General features: G+C 54.5%; 7 protein-coding genes across 7 annotated transcripts; 4 read left to right on the plus strand and 3 right to left on the minus strand.

The window, feature by feature from the left end:
- Positions 1-196: 196 nt before the first annotated feature.
- B0T23DRAFT_16720 (cwf18 pre-mRNA splicing factor-domain-containing protein) lies at positions 197-1184 on the plus strand. The gene has a single exon (XM_062832842.1). The coding sequence runs from the start codon at positions 362-364 to the stop codon at positions 1061-1063; it is 702 nt and encodes a 233-aa protein (XP_062697024.1). The 5' UTR covers positions 197-361; the 3' UTR covers positions 1064-1184.
- A 120-nt stretch (positions 1185-1304) lies between these two features.
- On the minus strand, positions 1305-3139 carry B0T23DRAFT_308712 (uncharacterized protein; the record flags this gene model as incomplete). Its single annotated transcript, XM_062834485.1, has 5 exons — positions 1305-1774; positions 1833-2094; positions 2464-2719; positions 2772-2841; positions 3079-3139. The coding sequence occupies 5 exons, from the start codon at positions 3137-3139 to the stop codon at positions 1305-1307; spliced, it is 1119 nt and encodes a 372-aa protein (XP_062697025.1).
- Positions 3140-3224: 85 nt separating this feature from the next.
- On the plus strand, positions 3225-4064 carry B0T23DRAFT_16702 (uncharacterized protein). Its single transcript, XM_062832836.1, has 2 exons — positions 3225-3239; positions 3302-4064. The coding sequence occupies exon 2, from the start codon at positions 3452-3454 to the stop codon at positions 3923-3925; it is 474 nt and encodes a 157-aa protein (XP_062697026.1). The 5' UTR covers positions 3225-3239; positions 3302-3451; the 3' UTR covers positions 3926-4064.
- On the plus strand, positions 4025-6835 carry B0T23DRAFT_16640 (uncharacterized protein). Its single transcript, XM_062832823.1, has 5 exons — positions 4025-4173; positions 4244-5088; positions 5150-5568; positions 5627-5985; positions 6046-6835. Exons 1-5 carry the CDS (start codon positions 4123-4125, stop codon positions 6742-6744), a joined length of 2373 nt encoding a protein of 790 aa, XP_062697027.1. The 5' UTR covers positions 4025-4122; the 3' UTR covers positions 6745-6835.
- Positions 6836-7340: 505 nt separating this feature from the next.
- Positions 7341-7899, minus strand: B0T23DRAFT_16657 (uncharacterized protein). The gene has a single exon (XM_062832826.1). It carries the CDS (start codon positions 7735-7737, stop codon positions 7396-7398), a length of 342 nt encoding a protein of 113 aa, XP_062697028.1. The 5' UTR covers positions 7738-7899; the 3' UTR covers positions 7341-7395.
- Positions 7447-9541, minus strand: B0T23DRAFT_369833 (uncharacterized protein). The gene is made up of 2 exons (XM_062836548.1): positions 9023-9541; positions 7447-8795 (listed from the first exon to the last, which is right to left on the minus strand). The coding sequence occupies exons 1-2, from the start codon at positions 9128-9130 to the stop codon at positions 7794-7796; spliced, it is 1110 nt and encodes a 369-aa protein (XP_062697029.1). The 5' UTR covers positions 9131-9541; the 3' UTR covers positions 7447-7793.
- A 206-nt stretch (positions 9542-9747) lies between these two features.
- On the plus strand, positions 9748-12506 carry B0T23DRAFT_369836 (uncharacterized protein). Its single transcript, XM_062836549.1, has 3 exons — positions 9748-10191; positions 10251-10967; positions 11049-12506. Exons 1-3 carry the CDS (start codon positions 9965-9967, stop codon positions 12343-12345), a joined length of 2241 nt encoding a protein of 746 aa, XP_062697030.1. The 5' UTR covers positions 9748-9964; the 3' UTR covers positions 12346-12506.

Raw genomic sequence — 12506 nt, forward strand, 5'->3', positions numbered from 1 at the left:
TACCTCTACCTCCCTAGCAGTATGCGCTCGGCTTTTTACTGGCCTGTAGCTCACGTCAGGGATGGATCTCGGGACGGCAGGCGCTAAGCTTTAGCGAGCCCGGTCCGTGCTTAACACAAGCGTCACCGGGAACCACCCCACGCGGGACCTTGGGAGCGCGTCGCACTGCACTGCCCTGCCTCCATGTCACTGAATGAGATCCACAGTTTCAGAACCTCACTCCTCCACCATCTATCGACGGCATCCCAAACAGTGCATCGCAGTACCGAAATCGCAAGACGCAATTGATCCAAGATTGGTTGGAGTTAAGGGATTCAGCTACAACATTTCAAACAACACAAACAAGACACCCAAACCAATAATGTCATCCCACGCGACACTCGCAGCCGCCGCTGACGACCGCAAGGCCCGTCTAGCCAAGCTCAAGTCTCTGAAGCGCAAAGAACCCGAGCCCACCTCTTTCGACGATGGCGAAGAGTCCCACGATTCCCCAGCCCAACAAACCAACCACAACGACGACGGCGACAACCAGCAAGAATCCACAACCAACTCCAAAGACGGCACCCCAACAGCCGACGTAGCCCGCCTCCACCTCTCCGGGCGCAACTTTGACTTCGAAACGCGCGGGCCCAAGCTAGGCTTTGAAGCGCCTCCCACGCTGACGCTCGAGAAACCGACACTAGAAGAGCAAGCGGCCGATATCGAGGAGGAAGCGCAGCGGCAGGCTGCTTTGGACGCGCAAGCCGCCGAAGAAAACAAGGGCATCGACCTGTTCAAGTTGCAGCCCAAGAAGCCTAACTGGGACCTGAAGCGGGAGCTGAACCAGAAGATGGAGGTGCTGAACGTGCGGACGGACAACGCGATAGCGCGCATGGTGAGGGAGCGGCTGGCAGCCAAGAAGCAAGCGGCTGTGCAGGATAAGACGAAAGACGGAAAGGAGGAGGAGGAGGCCGGTATGCTGGAGGGGACGGCGCTGGTGGAGGGGATGAAGTTGAGGGAGAGGGAGGAGGCCGAGGAGGAGAGGAGAGAGAGGGAGTTGGAGGAGGCCGAGTTGGCGGCTTGAAGAGTTGGGACTTGACAGCAGCTGAATTCAGGCGATCAAGTTAGGCGGTCAAGTTGGACGGGAGAGGGGAACCGAGAGGGGCGACAGGTCGAAGAGAACGAGGACGAAGACGAAATATGCTCCCAAATCTCGGGGGCATTACTGTTATGATTTTGTTTTTTTACAGAGAAAGTATGCTATTCTCTACTTTGATACCCACCCCGCAAATCCTATCTACCCTTATTCATAGCCTGTGTCAACGCTAATCTCTTGCTGAAAGGGCTGAGACTCCGCTCGCGCGGCGGTGGCGCAGGAGACGGTTCGCGCTTTGGAGGTCGTTGCGGCGACGGACTCCTGTATCTCGGCTGTCTACGGCCATCTTCCCTGTCCCGGTAGTATCCTCCTGCCCTGTGATTTTCTCCTCTGCCGTCTCGCCGGACCGGTGAGCGAACTGGTGACCTGGATCTGGACTCGGAAACAGAATAGTCGCGCCTGGATGGCCTTGCCCTCCCGGAGTCACGTCCGCGCTCACGGCGGGGCGACGGCGAACGACGACGAGGAGGCAGCGACCCTTTCCGCGATGAGTGCTTGACCGGGCTCTCTGACCTCCGGCTAGAATACCGACCCCGGGAGTCGATCGAGCGTTGGCGGGCCGAAGGCGCCTTAGGCGATGGCTCAAAGAAGTCTTGCGCATGTGCTCTCCGTGGAGGTGACTTGGAATGGCGAGAAGGCCTTGGGGATGGAGACCGTGTAGAGATGGTCGACACCGAATCAACAGAAGCCGATCTACTCCTGCTTCGCCTTGGGCTCACGTCTCTAGATGGTGACTCGTCGTCCCTTTCCAGCTCCTTCTTCTTGGCCCGCTCAGCCTCCCTCTGGGCTAGAATCTCGTCGGCCACACCTTTCTTGTCCTGAGGCGGCACGGCACTAGTAAGCTTGGGTAACAGCTTGGGGTTAAAGAGCTGCTGGGTGCGCGACGGCCTCGGGATGTAGGGCCGTTCCGCAGCTGAGGCTTTACACTCATACGAATAGTGACGTTCTAGGAATGTCAGCTGCGTGTTATACATGTATTGTTGAAGTAGAGAGAACACTTATCTCTCTTTAGGCATTTCTGGCATTGGACGGTTGAGGGAGTTGATTTGGACGGTATATTGCGCCCTCGATACATGGTGGTAACCGGAAGGGTTGTTGGAATGTGGCTGGCCCCTGGAAATTGGAGCTTTATGCAAAGTCAAGGTGAACTGTCCTCGTCGACCTGCTGTTCCTTGATTTACAACGCCAACCAGGTCGGGGTGCCGTTCGATTCCAGAGGTCGTTGCTTGTTAAATGATTTCGGTCAAACTTGTGAAGTGATCGATTAAAGATGTGAAGCTTCTTGATGGTTTTGATACTTGAGGATGGCGTTGGTTGGTAAGTTGAACTTGATGAGTTCCAGTTCTGGTGAATGAATGAGATTCGGAGGTTGATTGGTGGGTTGTGTAACAAGGTGTCAGCGGTGAAATTGACAGTTGAGAAAGGTCCAAGCACAAGTGCGATTGTCGTTGTCGACAGGTGGAGGCACGTGACGTTGCCAAGATGAAGCATTTCGGTCGTGGCACACTGAACCGGGGTGGGTGTTGCAGGTGACGATGGGAGCACTCATCCGGCACTTGTTTCTGCTTTTCAGAAAAAGGGCCGCTCCGTGTCCTCCATTTCCTTCAGCGCAGAGCTAGATAATCAATAGGATCACTGTAGTTTTAATGAGCCAAGTCTCTCTCCGTGCGAGACAGCCCATTGGATCTTCGGGTTGTCATCTTGTTCTGAAAGCATGGATGAAGTTCTGAAAGGTTGCGTTACGGGGCGTCCATCTCGGCCAGCTTGGTATTGTAAACTGAAAATCACGAATTTTTATGGCTACGACTTTGTCCGGTTTTGCAGCCAAGATACTGAACCCCTCTCAACCAGTTCCCTCTCATTCCCCTCCTTTTGTCATACTCCCAATCAACCATATCTGAGCCACTGTACTTTGTGTGCATGAATACCTAGCGGTAGAGCACCTGCTTGTATCCTCATGAGCGCCGTCGAATAAACTCCAGATGAAGTTTGTAGGCCATACATAGGTTGAGTATCCAAGGTACCTACCTTACCGTATAGTACACTAGAGGTAGGTAAAATCAAGGGTCCTGTCAAAATCAGGAAGCGCACTACATACCTAGAGGTAAGGTACACAGCACGTTTGCTCCCGCGCAATGGAAAGGATGGGATTTTGACACCGTTCAGTTACTACCTAGAAATAAGGCCAATAGACAGGCCCACGGTGGCCCACGGCAGGCGGTCCCCTACCCGTACCTGCAACATGGTGGCAGTCCCACTGCAGTTAGACCGACCCACGGCCACCTGAGGACTGAGGAGCCCGGCTCCCGCCCGGCGATGGATTCCTTTTGGGTGCAACCACCACTTTTAATCGACTTCCACCACTTTCAGTTATCTCGTCACAAACCAAACCCACACAAACGGGAAGCAACACCACGCCCCTCCTGCTCCCCATCAACCACCAAAGGTCTATCCGCCCAACCGTGGCGGCACCCTTTCCAGACACTTTACTGTTTTCTGGGTGTTAGGGCGCCGTCGGCTTTCCACGTTGTGGTCCGCCATTTTGGATCTCGGCCTTTTTCATCGTACCTGCACCGAACCGGAACCCCAAACCGACAGGCCCCAGCAAAAGACCAAAAAAAAGAGGCACGACACAAGCAACAAGGCAGACGAAGTCCGGGACTCGACTTTGGCACTGGCTGCAACACTTGCGCATTCACATCTTACCTACACTTGACCAGACCCCCGAATACAATGATCACCAGCACTCGTCTTTCGCTTTGCGCCGCTTTGATCCGTTTCGTTTCTTGATTCAGCTGGATTCCGTCCCATCAAAAAGCTACATCATCGAATTCCTCTACCGGATCCGACCCGCCGAGCGCGTTCTCTCTTCGACCGCCCTGATCTTCACCGGACAAACATACACGCATAGAGGCACTCTCGGCTCCTTGCGCGACTCTTTGTATCATCCGCATTGCTCTTCCAGCATCCCTTACACCGCAAAAGCCATGGCGACGTTCCAATCCACGGGCAACGACGTCAAACTATCTTTCGCAAAGGTACGTGGGCTTTCTTCACCTTGAACCCGGCGTTGCGCCCAGAAGACTGTGTCTGACTTGTGCTCTCCAGGTTGCAGCTGCTTCGGCATCCAAAGACTCAGCTACCATGGCAACTGCTACGAAAGCAAACGCACCGGTGACCGCCCGAGACAAGGTTGCGGTCCCGATCATGGTGGCCGCCGCCTCTGTCTCGATCCAGAGTGATGTACACGCACCCCAGCCTGCGCAAGGGACTGCCGATGAGGTGAAAGCTTCGCAGGACAACACCGTTGACGGACTCGGAAATTTGAAGCTCGAGACCAAGACATCAGATGTCTCTTTCGACGTTCCATTGACCAGCTCTATATCGATGCCTAACAAGGTTGTGATCAGCCAGACACCCTCGGACGATAATTCAAGGGCTGACTCTAGCTCCGAGCTCGGCACCAAGCCACCAAGCTTGGATGGCAAGAGCATCACTTCTGGGACTACCTTTAACGCGTTGGACGAGAAGGAGTCGTTGCGTCCAGACGACAGTGCCAGCATGAAGGCTGCTACTGAGGACGATGATGCCTTTTCCATCCGTGGATCCTACTTCAACGGCTCACGAATGGGCTCCGAGGTTGCGGCTCGTATCCACCGCATCCAAATCGGAGATATGCCCCCACGGGCCATCACTACACATGCCATGGCTGGTAGTCATGGTCAACTGGGCCTTGCTACGCCTCAAAGTGGCATATCTGACAAACAGCCAGCGGCGGAGACGGAACTGCCCCTAACAAGCGGTCCAGGTGCCCCTGATGCCTTGACGGCGAATGGAGGATTCCTAAGCCAGCACCCGGATGAAAAGCTTTTAGAGGCCATGCGATCAGAGAAAGATCGGTTCAGTCTCTTGAAGATGGAACAGCAAGTCATTGAGTTTGTGGAAAATTCAAAGTATGTAGATTGTCACTCACATCTGTCAAGTCTTTGTGTCGCTAACGCAGTGTCTTTGTAGGGAGCCGTTTATGGATTTCCCACCAAACAATACGTTTTGGAGAATGTTGACCCATAAGCTTGCGGACTACTATCATATGACCCATTCATATGAGGCGGTCTCGGGCGCAGTTCGCATTTACAGAACTCCATTCTGTAGAATTCCTCCACCACTATCCACCATTGCGCCGTCGACCTCTAACACCAGCTCTCCGGCTCCTGCTGTGATACCAAGGAAGATTATGCGGCGTGGTGAGGACGGGGAATTTGCTCCTTCTAGCGCAAATCCTTCAAAGCCCACGTCGGAAGCTGGCAGTGACCCCAAAGATAAGCCTGCGGCTAGCAAGGAAAGAATGACTAGGGAAGAGCGGGAAGAGGCGTATAACCGGGCGAGGCAGCGAATCTTTGGAAACATGAAGGAATCTGATTCTTCGGGTCAAGGTATGTCGTCTGCGGAATTCCTCTACCTATAAGGAATCATAAGACTAACGCAGTGTAGACGGTGAAACCTCCAATGGTGTTTCTCGGGCGAGCTCGGTATCTGCCAAGGACAAACCAAACGGCAAGAAGAAGGCCAATAAGCAACGTCGCGATGATTCGGAAAGTTTCGACTCACGGTCTCAATACGTTGTCTATTATGGAGGCCCTCAGCAGTCAACATGGGGACCGGCACCTCAGGCGTACCCCATCAACAATGTTCCATATAACGTCCAATATCAAGCACCATACCCAGCTGCGGTCCCGACGTATGCGCCTCAACAAGCATATGTCCCCCAGCAAGCGTACCCGCAAAACCAAGCGTATCCGCAGATGGTTCCAAACAACGGATATGCTCCTCAATATGGCGCAGTGGCAAACGTAAGTCATCTTCAAAAAGTCGGCGTTAAGATATGATCATCTTTTCTAACTCACCATCAGTATCCCGCCCCCTCTGTCCCCCAGCCGGCTTTACCAGTGCAACAGCAACATCGTTACCAACCTCCACCTAACCCTCAAGTTGCTCCGCCATACACTCCCCCCATGCCCAGTGTATCGCAGCCAGCATGGGGGCCGCCACAGCAAGGCTTCAACCAGCCCGGTCCCGGCTATTCGTCTCGATCGAGTCCCTCCCCAGGAGGAATACCGTATGCCTACGGACAACTTCCAGCGAATGCCAACCCCAACGATCCGAAAACTCAACACCCAATTCCCGGCAGCTACAACCGGCAGACGCTCAACCCCAAGACGCAATCATTTTTGCCCGGCAACGCCATGCTCCCGATGCAACCGCCATCGGGTCCGTATGCAAGCTCGAACCATAGCAGCCCTCAGTTCTTACCGGCTCACATGAACTATGGTGGTTACCAGCAACCCATGCCGCCACCACCACAGGCGGGCTATGGCCCCGGCCCGATGGGATATGCCATGTCGAGGCAAGGGTCGAACAATTCAATGGGCCCGTATCATCACGCACCACCCCAGCATCATGCTATGCCCCCCAACGCATCTCCCCACATCGCCCACAGCAAGGTTGCAGGCGGTCCACCACCGCCGACCGGACCAGCGGGACCGCAAGGCTACAGCCATCTCCCAACATATGGAAACCCTGCCTCATTGCCACAGAAACCTCCTATGTAGGATCGGCGGGAGACAATGTGGTCAAGGGCAGGGTGGCAGCGTTGAACCCATGGGGCATGATGGCCTCAGTCATGGCCCAAAGAAGAAGAGAATAGAACAACGGCAAAAGAAAGAGGAGCGAGTGAGCACTGTATATGCATATAGCTGTTACTAACGGTTGTTGGCATGGAATCCTCTCCTAATGTTACTGTGCATAAGACATCATGAAGGAGAAAAGAGACGGAGGTTTAGGTCTGGAATCTATGGAAAAATTGGGGCACTCAGGAACGGCAGGCAGGCAGGCAGCATAGCGCAAAGGAGACAGGCAAGCAGACAAAGACCCGATCAAATCCACTCACAGTCGGTTCTCATTCAGTCAACCCAAACGCGGTTTTCTACGAAAAGTGATAAGGTGCAAGGCCGGAATCAATGGAAACTGTCATCCGCATTCATGTTTCCGAAATCATATGGCACGGGCGGTTCGGGACGATCCAAGCGTTGTATAGATTGTTGCTTTTCAAACAGAAAATTCCCAAATCAATTCATCATGCTGCTGACCTGACTGAGTAAGAAGGCTCTAGTAGTAGTATTCCTATGAACGCCATATTGCTTGAGACCCAACCAAAGACGTCCCATACCTCTCTTTCCCTCCCTCCTTTTTTTTACCCTCTCTCACCCTTCCCGCTTTCCTTTTCTCTCTCTCCCCTCTCCAAAATCGATAACCGACAACCGAGACCGCGCGCGCACTTCATAACGCTGTAGCGAAACAGCAGGGTATAGACGGCAGACAGACGAGACAACTCCAGTCCGCACAGGTTGAGAAGTAAATAGAATGGGGAAGCCCGCTTTCTCGTGTAAAAAACGGCTGATGACTGAATCAAACGCGCGCAAAAGGGACTCATTGTAAGAGAAATCGGATCCTTTTTGTGTGTGTGTGAACCTTTTTCTTTTCCCCTGCCTGATTGTGTGTAGTGGCCTTTCATTAAAAGAAGATACTGGAAGAACGAGTTTCATTCTCTCTGTCCTTTCTCTTCTTCTCTTTCCCTTTTCTTTCCACCAATTCGTCCTCTTTACTCGGCAGCTTCCCTAGGTTCCCTGGGCTCCCTCTGCTCGCGGCCACCGCGGCCACCAGCACCACCGCTGCGACCGCCACGCTTGCCGCCCTGGCCCCTTTGGCCACGCTGGCCGTCGGTCTTCTTGTCGCCCTCAGCGCCCTCACCATCCTTCTTCTCACCGCCCTCCTTGCCCTCGTCGAGCTTGGCAGTGGCCAGGCGCTGGGACAACTCGATCTGGGTGCGGATCGTGTTGGCGAGGTACGAGACCATAAGGACATCCTGGATGTGGTTGTTGAAGTCGTTCTCGATGGCCAGGTTGGACACCTTGGGAGCCAGGGAAAGGGCGTTCATGAGGTACTGGCCGAGCGCGTGGTTGCCGTCGCGCTCCTCGTCGAGCACCTCGCCGACGAAGCCGGAAACGCGCTCAAGCAGGTCCGAGACGGTCTCGAGGGCCTGGGCGAGGTTCTCAATGTCGGAGACGACGGGGGCGGAGCGCGACTCGGCGTCGGCAGCGGCGGCGACAGAGCCCAGGGCGCCGCGCTCGGCGTCGGTGAAGAGGAGCTTGTGGGGTACCTCGATGAAGAGGCACGACTCGGCGGCGCGCTCGGGGCTGACAGCCACGGGAGCGGAGATGTACGTCTTGGTGTCGATGGTCGCGCCGGCCTCGGTGCCGATGGTCAGGTGGACGGCCGGGTGGGGGAAGGTGCCGGTCTCGGGGGAGGCGAAGAAGTTCTGGATCAGGGCGCTGAAGCTGTTGAGCTCGTGCGAGGTGGTGTACCAACCCAGCAGGGTCTCGCGGGGGTTGGCCTTGAGCGTCAGGGCCAGCATGTTCTTCTGGTACTCGACGTCCACCTCAACCTGGTCCTCGTTCTCGGTGTGGGGGATGGCGAAGGTGGAGCGGACTTCGACCTCGCTGCCGTCCTCGCTGCGGACACCCACGAGGGCACCAATCACCCGTGTCGACTGGGTGTCGCGGTCGTCACGTCTGACGGCATGGTCGATGATGGAGAAGACAGCCTAGTTGGTGAGGAAAGCGAGAGGCTACATGTCAGCTAGGTGTTGTATGGTCTTGGGCAATGGTAGTGGTGGTAGTGGTGGTGGTGACGGCGGGGTAGTAGAGAGGATATAGGTAGGTAGGTAAGCTTGACATGCGCAAAGGGGGACATCAAGGTAGGGGACTAGGTAGATAGGAGTGGAGGGGCAGATATAGGACTGTAGTATGGAAATTGGTGCTGTTGACGTACCTGAGGTTGGATGTTGACGGTAAGCGGGGCATTGCTGACACCGAAGCCAAGCACGTTGGGCGCAAGGGGGCGCGAGAGATGGACGAAAGACTCCTGATCGACAGCCATTTTGACGACGGGCTGGGCTGTAGTTGAGTGAGAGATGGTGGAGGGGTGAGGTGGTGGTTGATAGAGGAAGCAGGAGTTCGAGGAGGAGGGGAGGAGCCGTCGAGGTTGAGATTATGGGGCTCTTTGAAAATGTAGACAGCAGTCGCTGTTTTCGGGTTCGGGGTGAGAGAGAGGCTAGCGGTTGGCCGGGGGGTGGGGTGGGCTTGCACTGGTGAAGAGTGGGCACGGGCTGGGCACTGGCAGAAAGAGAAGTGGAAGTCACTTTTGTACACGACCTCCGCTGTACACTTTTTTTTTCACTGAGGATAGGTCACGCTGTCAATGGCACTCCAGTGTGAGGATCTCGGTGGCAGCCCGGCCGTCGAGTCGGGTCCGTCACTGTCTGTTCGCAGGCAGTCACTAAAACTTCCATTCTTTCGCCCTAGAGGTACTCCATTCAGCTTTCGCAAAATATGGGGACCAGTAGGCGGGACCTCTGCTCGAATTTTTGGTTTTGCAGCGCAATGCGGGACCTTTGGGTGTTGTGCGCGCTAAGATAAGATAAGCAGGTCTCCACACTTCCATGTTCAGCTTGGTTGGCGGACTTGAGATTGTTCTTTCTTCTTCGCAAGGGTCAAGGGGGAGGGGTGGCGTTACAAGGCTGCTCTTCGCCAAGCCCTTCTTTCAAGATTCCATTGGACTTTTGGACTTTTTCTTCTTGGCCCGTTGACAAGGCTGAATACAATTTCCGTATCGGTTTTTTCACCTTTGTTGAATTTGATTTCACATCAATTACCACTTCTTATCTCACCAACCTCAAATCTCAAAATTTGAGAAAACTCTTACCGCATCAAAATGGCAATTCGAGGTCGCGGTGGTGACCGTGGAGGAGGAGGTCGTGGAAGAGGTGGTGCAGGAGGTTTCAGAGGCAGAGGAGGATCCAGGGGAGGGGGCTCCAGAGGAGGCGCCAGAGGAGCTTCGAGAGGACGCGGCAGGGGAAGTTCGAGGGGTGGTGCCAGAGGAGGTTTCGGCCCTCGCTCATCCAAGTTCAACGACGCCCGACTTGCCGACAAGGACGAAGAGTAAGAAAATGTCAACACTCAAGGGAAAAAAGAACTGGAAAGCATACTGACTGAAACAGGGAAGATGAGGAGGAGGACATTTCTGAAGAGGAATCCAATGTTTCTGAGGATGAGATGGAGGAATCAGAAGAAGAGGATGAGGAGGAGGATGCCCAGTCTGGTCAGCCATACATGAGTCTTCTGAAGAGCTTCCAGAGTGCAACCAAGACGAAAAAGAGGAAGTTGGATCGCCCTGAGGAGGAAGGTCCGAACAAAGCTACCAAGACGGAAGACGACGACAACAGTGACGACGAAGACGGCGAGAAGGTGACGGAGGACGTGGATGCAGTTGACGAGCCAGAGGAAGATCCCCAGGATGCACCATTAGAGGACTTGTTCGACGAAGATGACGACCTCGACGACTCAGACCCCTTCGAAACTCACTTTGCTGCTCCAGAAGAGGCCACATTTCAGGCTAGGATAAAGGCTATTCAGGCGAACAAGTGGAGGATCGACAGGATAGCAAAAAACTCCAACAGGATATACTACAACACCCCAGAGACAGGCGACTCAGCTGAGCAGAAACTTCCCCATTCCATTTCTGGAGTTGGCGATCTTAAGCTCAAGCAACGACTAGCCGAATCGATGGCTAAGCACACCGAGTTCGACGAAGCTGAGAAGGCGATAGCACCTCTTCTCTTCAACTATCAAGACATGCTTTACTGCAACCGGTCAGTGGCATCGTCTGAGAGCGTAAGGCGGATGGCGTGCCTTCATGCGCTCAACCATGTTTTCAAGTAAGTCTGATGGGAACACGAAAAAAAAAAAAAAAAAAAAAAAAGGAGGTGAACAGAGAGCTGACTTTGATACCTACTCAGGACCCGTGACCGTGTAATCAAGAACAACACCAAGTTGCAAAGAGACGACACCCTTGAGCTTAGAGACCAGGGCTTTACCCGCCCCAAGGTCTTAATGATTCTCCCTACTCGCCAGTCATGCGTCAAGATGGTCGAAATGATCTGCAAGGTCGCCGCTCCTGAGCAACAAGAAAACCGCAAGCGTTTCGACGATGGCTATGTCGACAAGTCCACCAAGTTCTCTGACGACAAGCCCGAAGACTTCCGCGACCTCTTCGCCGGTAACGACGACGACATGTTCCGTCTCGGTATGAAGTTCACTCGGAAGACCATCAAGTACTTCTCGCAGTTCTACAACTCAGACATCATCTTTGCCTCTCCTCTTGGTCTGCGCATGGCCATCGGTTCCGAGGAAGAGAAGAAGAAGCTCGACTACGACTTCCTCTCGTCCATCGAGCTCGTCATTGTCGACCAGGCCGACGCCCTGCTCATGCAGAACTGGGAGCACGTCGAGTTCATCTTCGAGCACCTCAACCTCCAGCCCCGCGACGCCCACGGCTGCGACTTCTCCCGCGTGCGCTCCTGGTACCTTGACGACCAAGCCAAGTACTTCCGACAGACGGTGATTTTCAGCGCCTTCAACACGCCCGAGCTGGCTGAGCTGCAGCGTCTCTACTGCCACAACTGGGCAGGCAAAGCCCGGCTACAAGCTGAATACCCAGGCGTGATCCAGTACCTGGGCGTCAAGACGCGCCAGACCTTCAGCCGGTTCGATGCGGCCTCCATTGCTGCCGACCCGGACGCCCGCTTCGCCTACTTCACCAAGGCCATCGTGCCGACGCTGGTCAAGCGGGCCGCCAAGGACGCGGCGGGAACGCTCATCTTCATACCCTCGTACCTCGACTTTGTGCGCGTGCGCAACTACTTTGCCAACAACCCGGCCGTCGAGAGCGTCACGTTCGGCAACATCTCCGAGTACGCCGACACACCCGAAGCGTCGCGCGCGCGCTCGCATTTCCTGACGGGCCGCCACCGCGTGCTGCTGTACACGGAGCGCGCCCACCACTTTAGGCGGTACGCCATCAAGGGCGTCAAGCGCGTCATCTTTTATGGCTTGCCGGATAACCCCATCTTCTACAGGGAGATTGCGGGCGGGTACCTGCAGAAGAGCGAGCAGGCGCTGATGCTAGAGCACGGGCAGGGACACGTCAAGGTCATGTTCAGCAAGTATGATATTATGAAGCTAGAGAGGATCGTGGGGACCAAGAGGGCGGGCAAGATGATTACCGAGCAGGGCGATACTTTTGATTTTGTGTAAAAGGTCCAGTCAGTCGTATGGTATGTATAAAGGCGTCGGATGATCAAAACTGTCAAGGGGATTCGGTGTTACATAATGGATTAAAAAGTTGGCTGCATACGTAGTTGTTGGAATACAATACCTACTACTACTGTACAAACCTAGTGAGCAATAAGACAACA

The sequence above is a fragment of the Neurospora hispaniola genome (assembly GCF_033458365.1).
Source record: "Neurospora hispaniola strain FGSC 10403 chromosome Unknown B0T23scaffold_1, whole genome shotgun sequence".
Lineage (NCBI taxonomy): Eukaryota > Fungi > Ascomycota > Sordariomycetes > Sordariales > Sordariaceae > Neurospora > Neurospora hispaniola.

What these genes read in the sequence shown, in the direction of transcription:
- B0T23DRAFT_16720 (XM_062832842.1), top strand. Translation starts at nt 362, where the DNA reads ATGTCATCCCACGCGACACTCGCAGCCGCCGCTGACGACCGCAAGGCC.
- B0T23DRAFT_16702 (XM_062832836.1), top strand. Translation starts at nt 3,452, where the DNA reads ATGGATTCCTTTTGGGTGCAACCACCACTTTTAATCGACTTCCACCAC.
- B0T23DRAFT_16640 (XM_062832823.1), top strand. Translation starts at nt 4,123, where the DNA reads ATGGCGACGTTCCAATCCACGGGCAACGACGTCAAACTATCTTTCGCA. An exon ending in TCAAACTATCTTTCGCAAAG is followed by an intron (nt 4,174 to 4,243) that starts GTACGTGGGCTT and finishes TGTGCTCTCCAG; the next exon opens with GTTGCAGCTGCTTCGGCATC. An exon ending in GAGTTTGTGGAAAATTCAAA is followed by an intron (nt 5,089 to 5,149) that starts GTATGTAGATTG and finishes GTGTCTTTGTAG; the next exon opens with GGAGCCGTTTATGGATTTCC.
- B0T23DRAFT_16657 (XM_062832826.1), bottom strand. Translation starts at nt 7,737, where the DNA reads ATGAAACTCGTTCTTCCAGTATCTTCTTTTAATGAAAGGCCACTACAC.
- B0T23DRAFT_369833 (XM_062836548.1), bottom strand. Translation starts at nt 9,130, where the DNA reads ATGGCTGTCGATCAGGAGTCTTTCGTCCATCTCTCGCGCCCCCTTGCG. An exon ending in CCGTCAACATCCAACCTCAG is followed by an intron (nt 8,796 to 9,022) that starts GTACGTCAACAG and finishes CTCACCAACTAG; the next exon opens with GCTGTCTTCTCCATCATCGA.
- B0T23DRAFT_369836 (XM_062836549.1), top strand. Translation starts at nt 9,965, where the DNA reads ATGGCAATTCGAGGTCGCGGTGGTGACCGTGGAGGAGGAGGTCGTGGA. An exon ending in CTTGCCGACAAGGACGAAGA is followed by an intron (nt 10,192 to 10,250) that starts GTAAGAAAATGT and finishes TGACTGAAACAG; the next exon opens with GGAAGATGAGGAGGAGGACA. An exon ending in GCGCTCAACCATGTTTTCAA is followed by an intron (nt 10,968 to 11,048) that starts GTAAGTCTGATG and finishes ATACCTACTCAG; the next exon opens with GACCCGTGACCGTGTAATCA.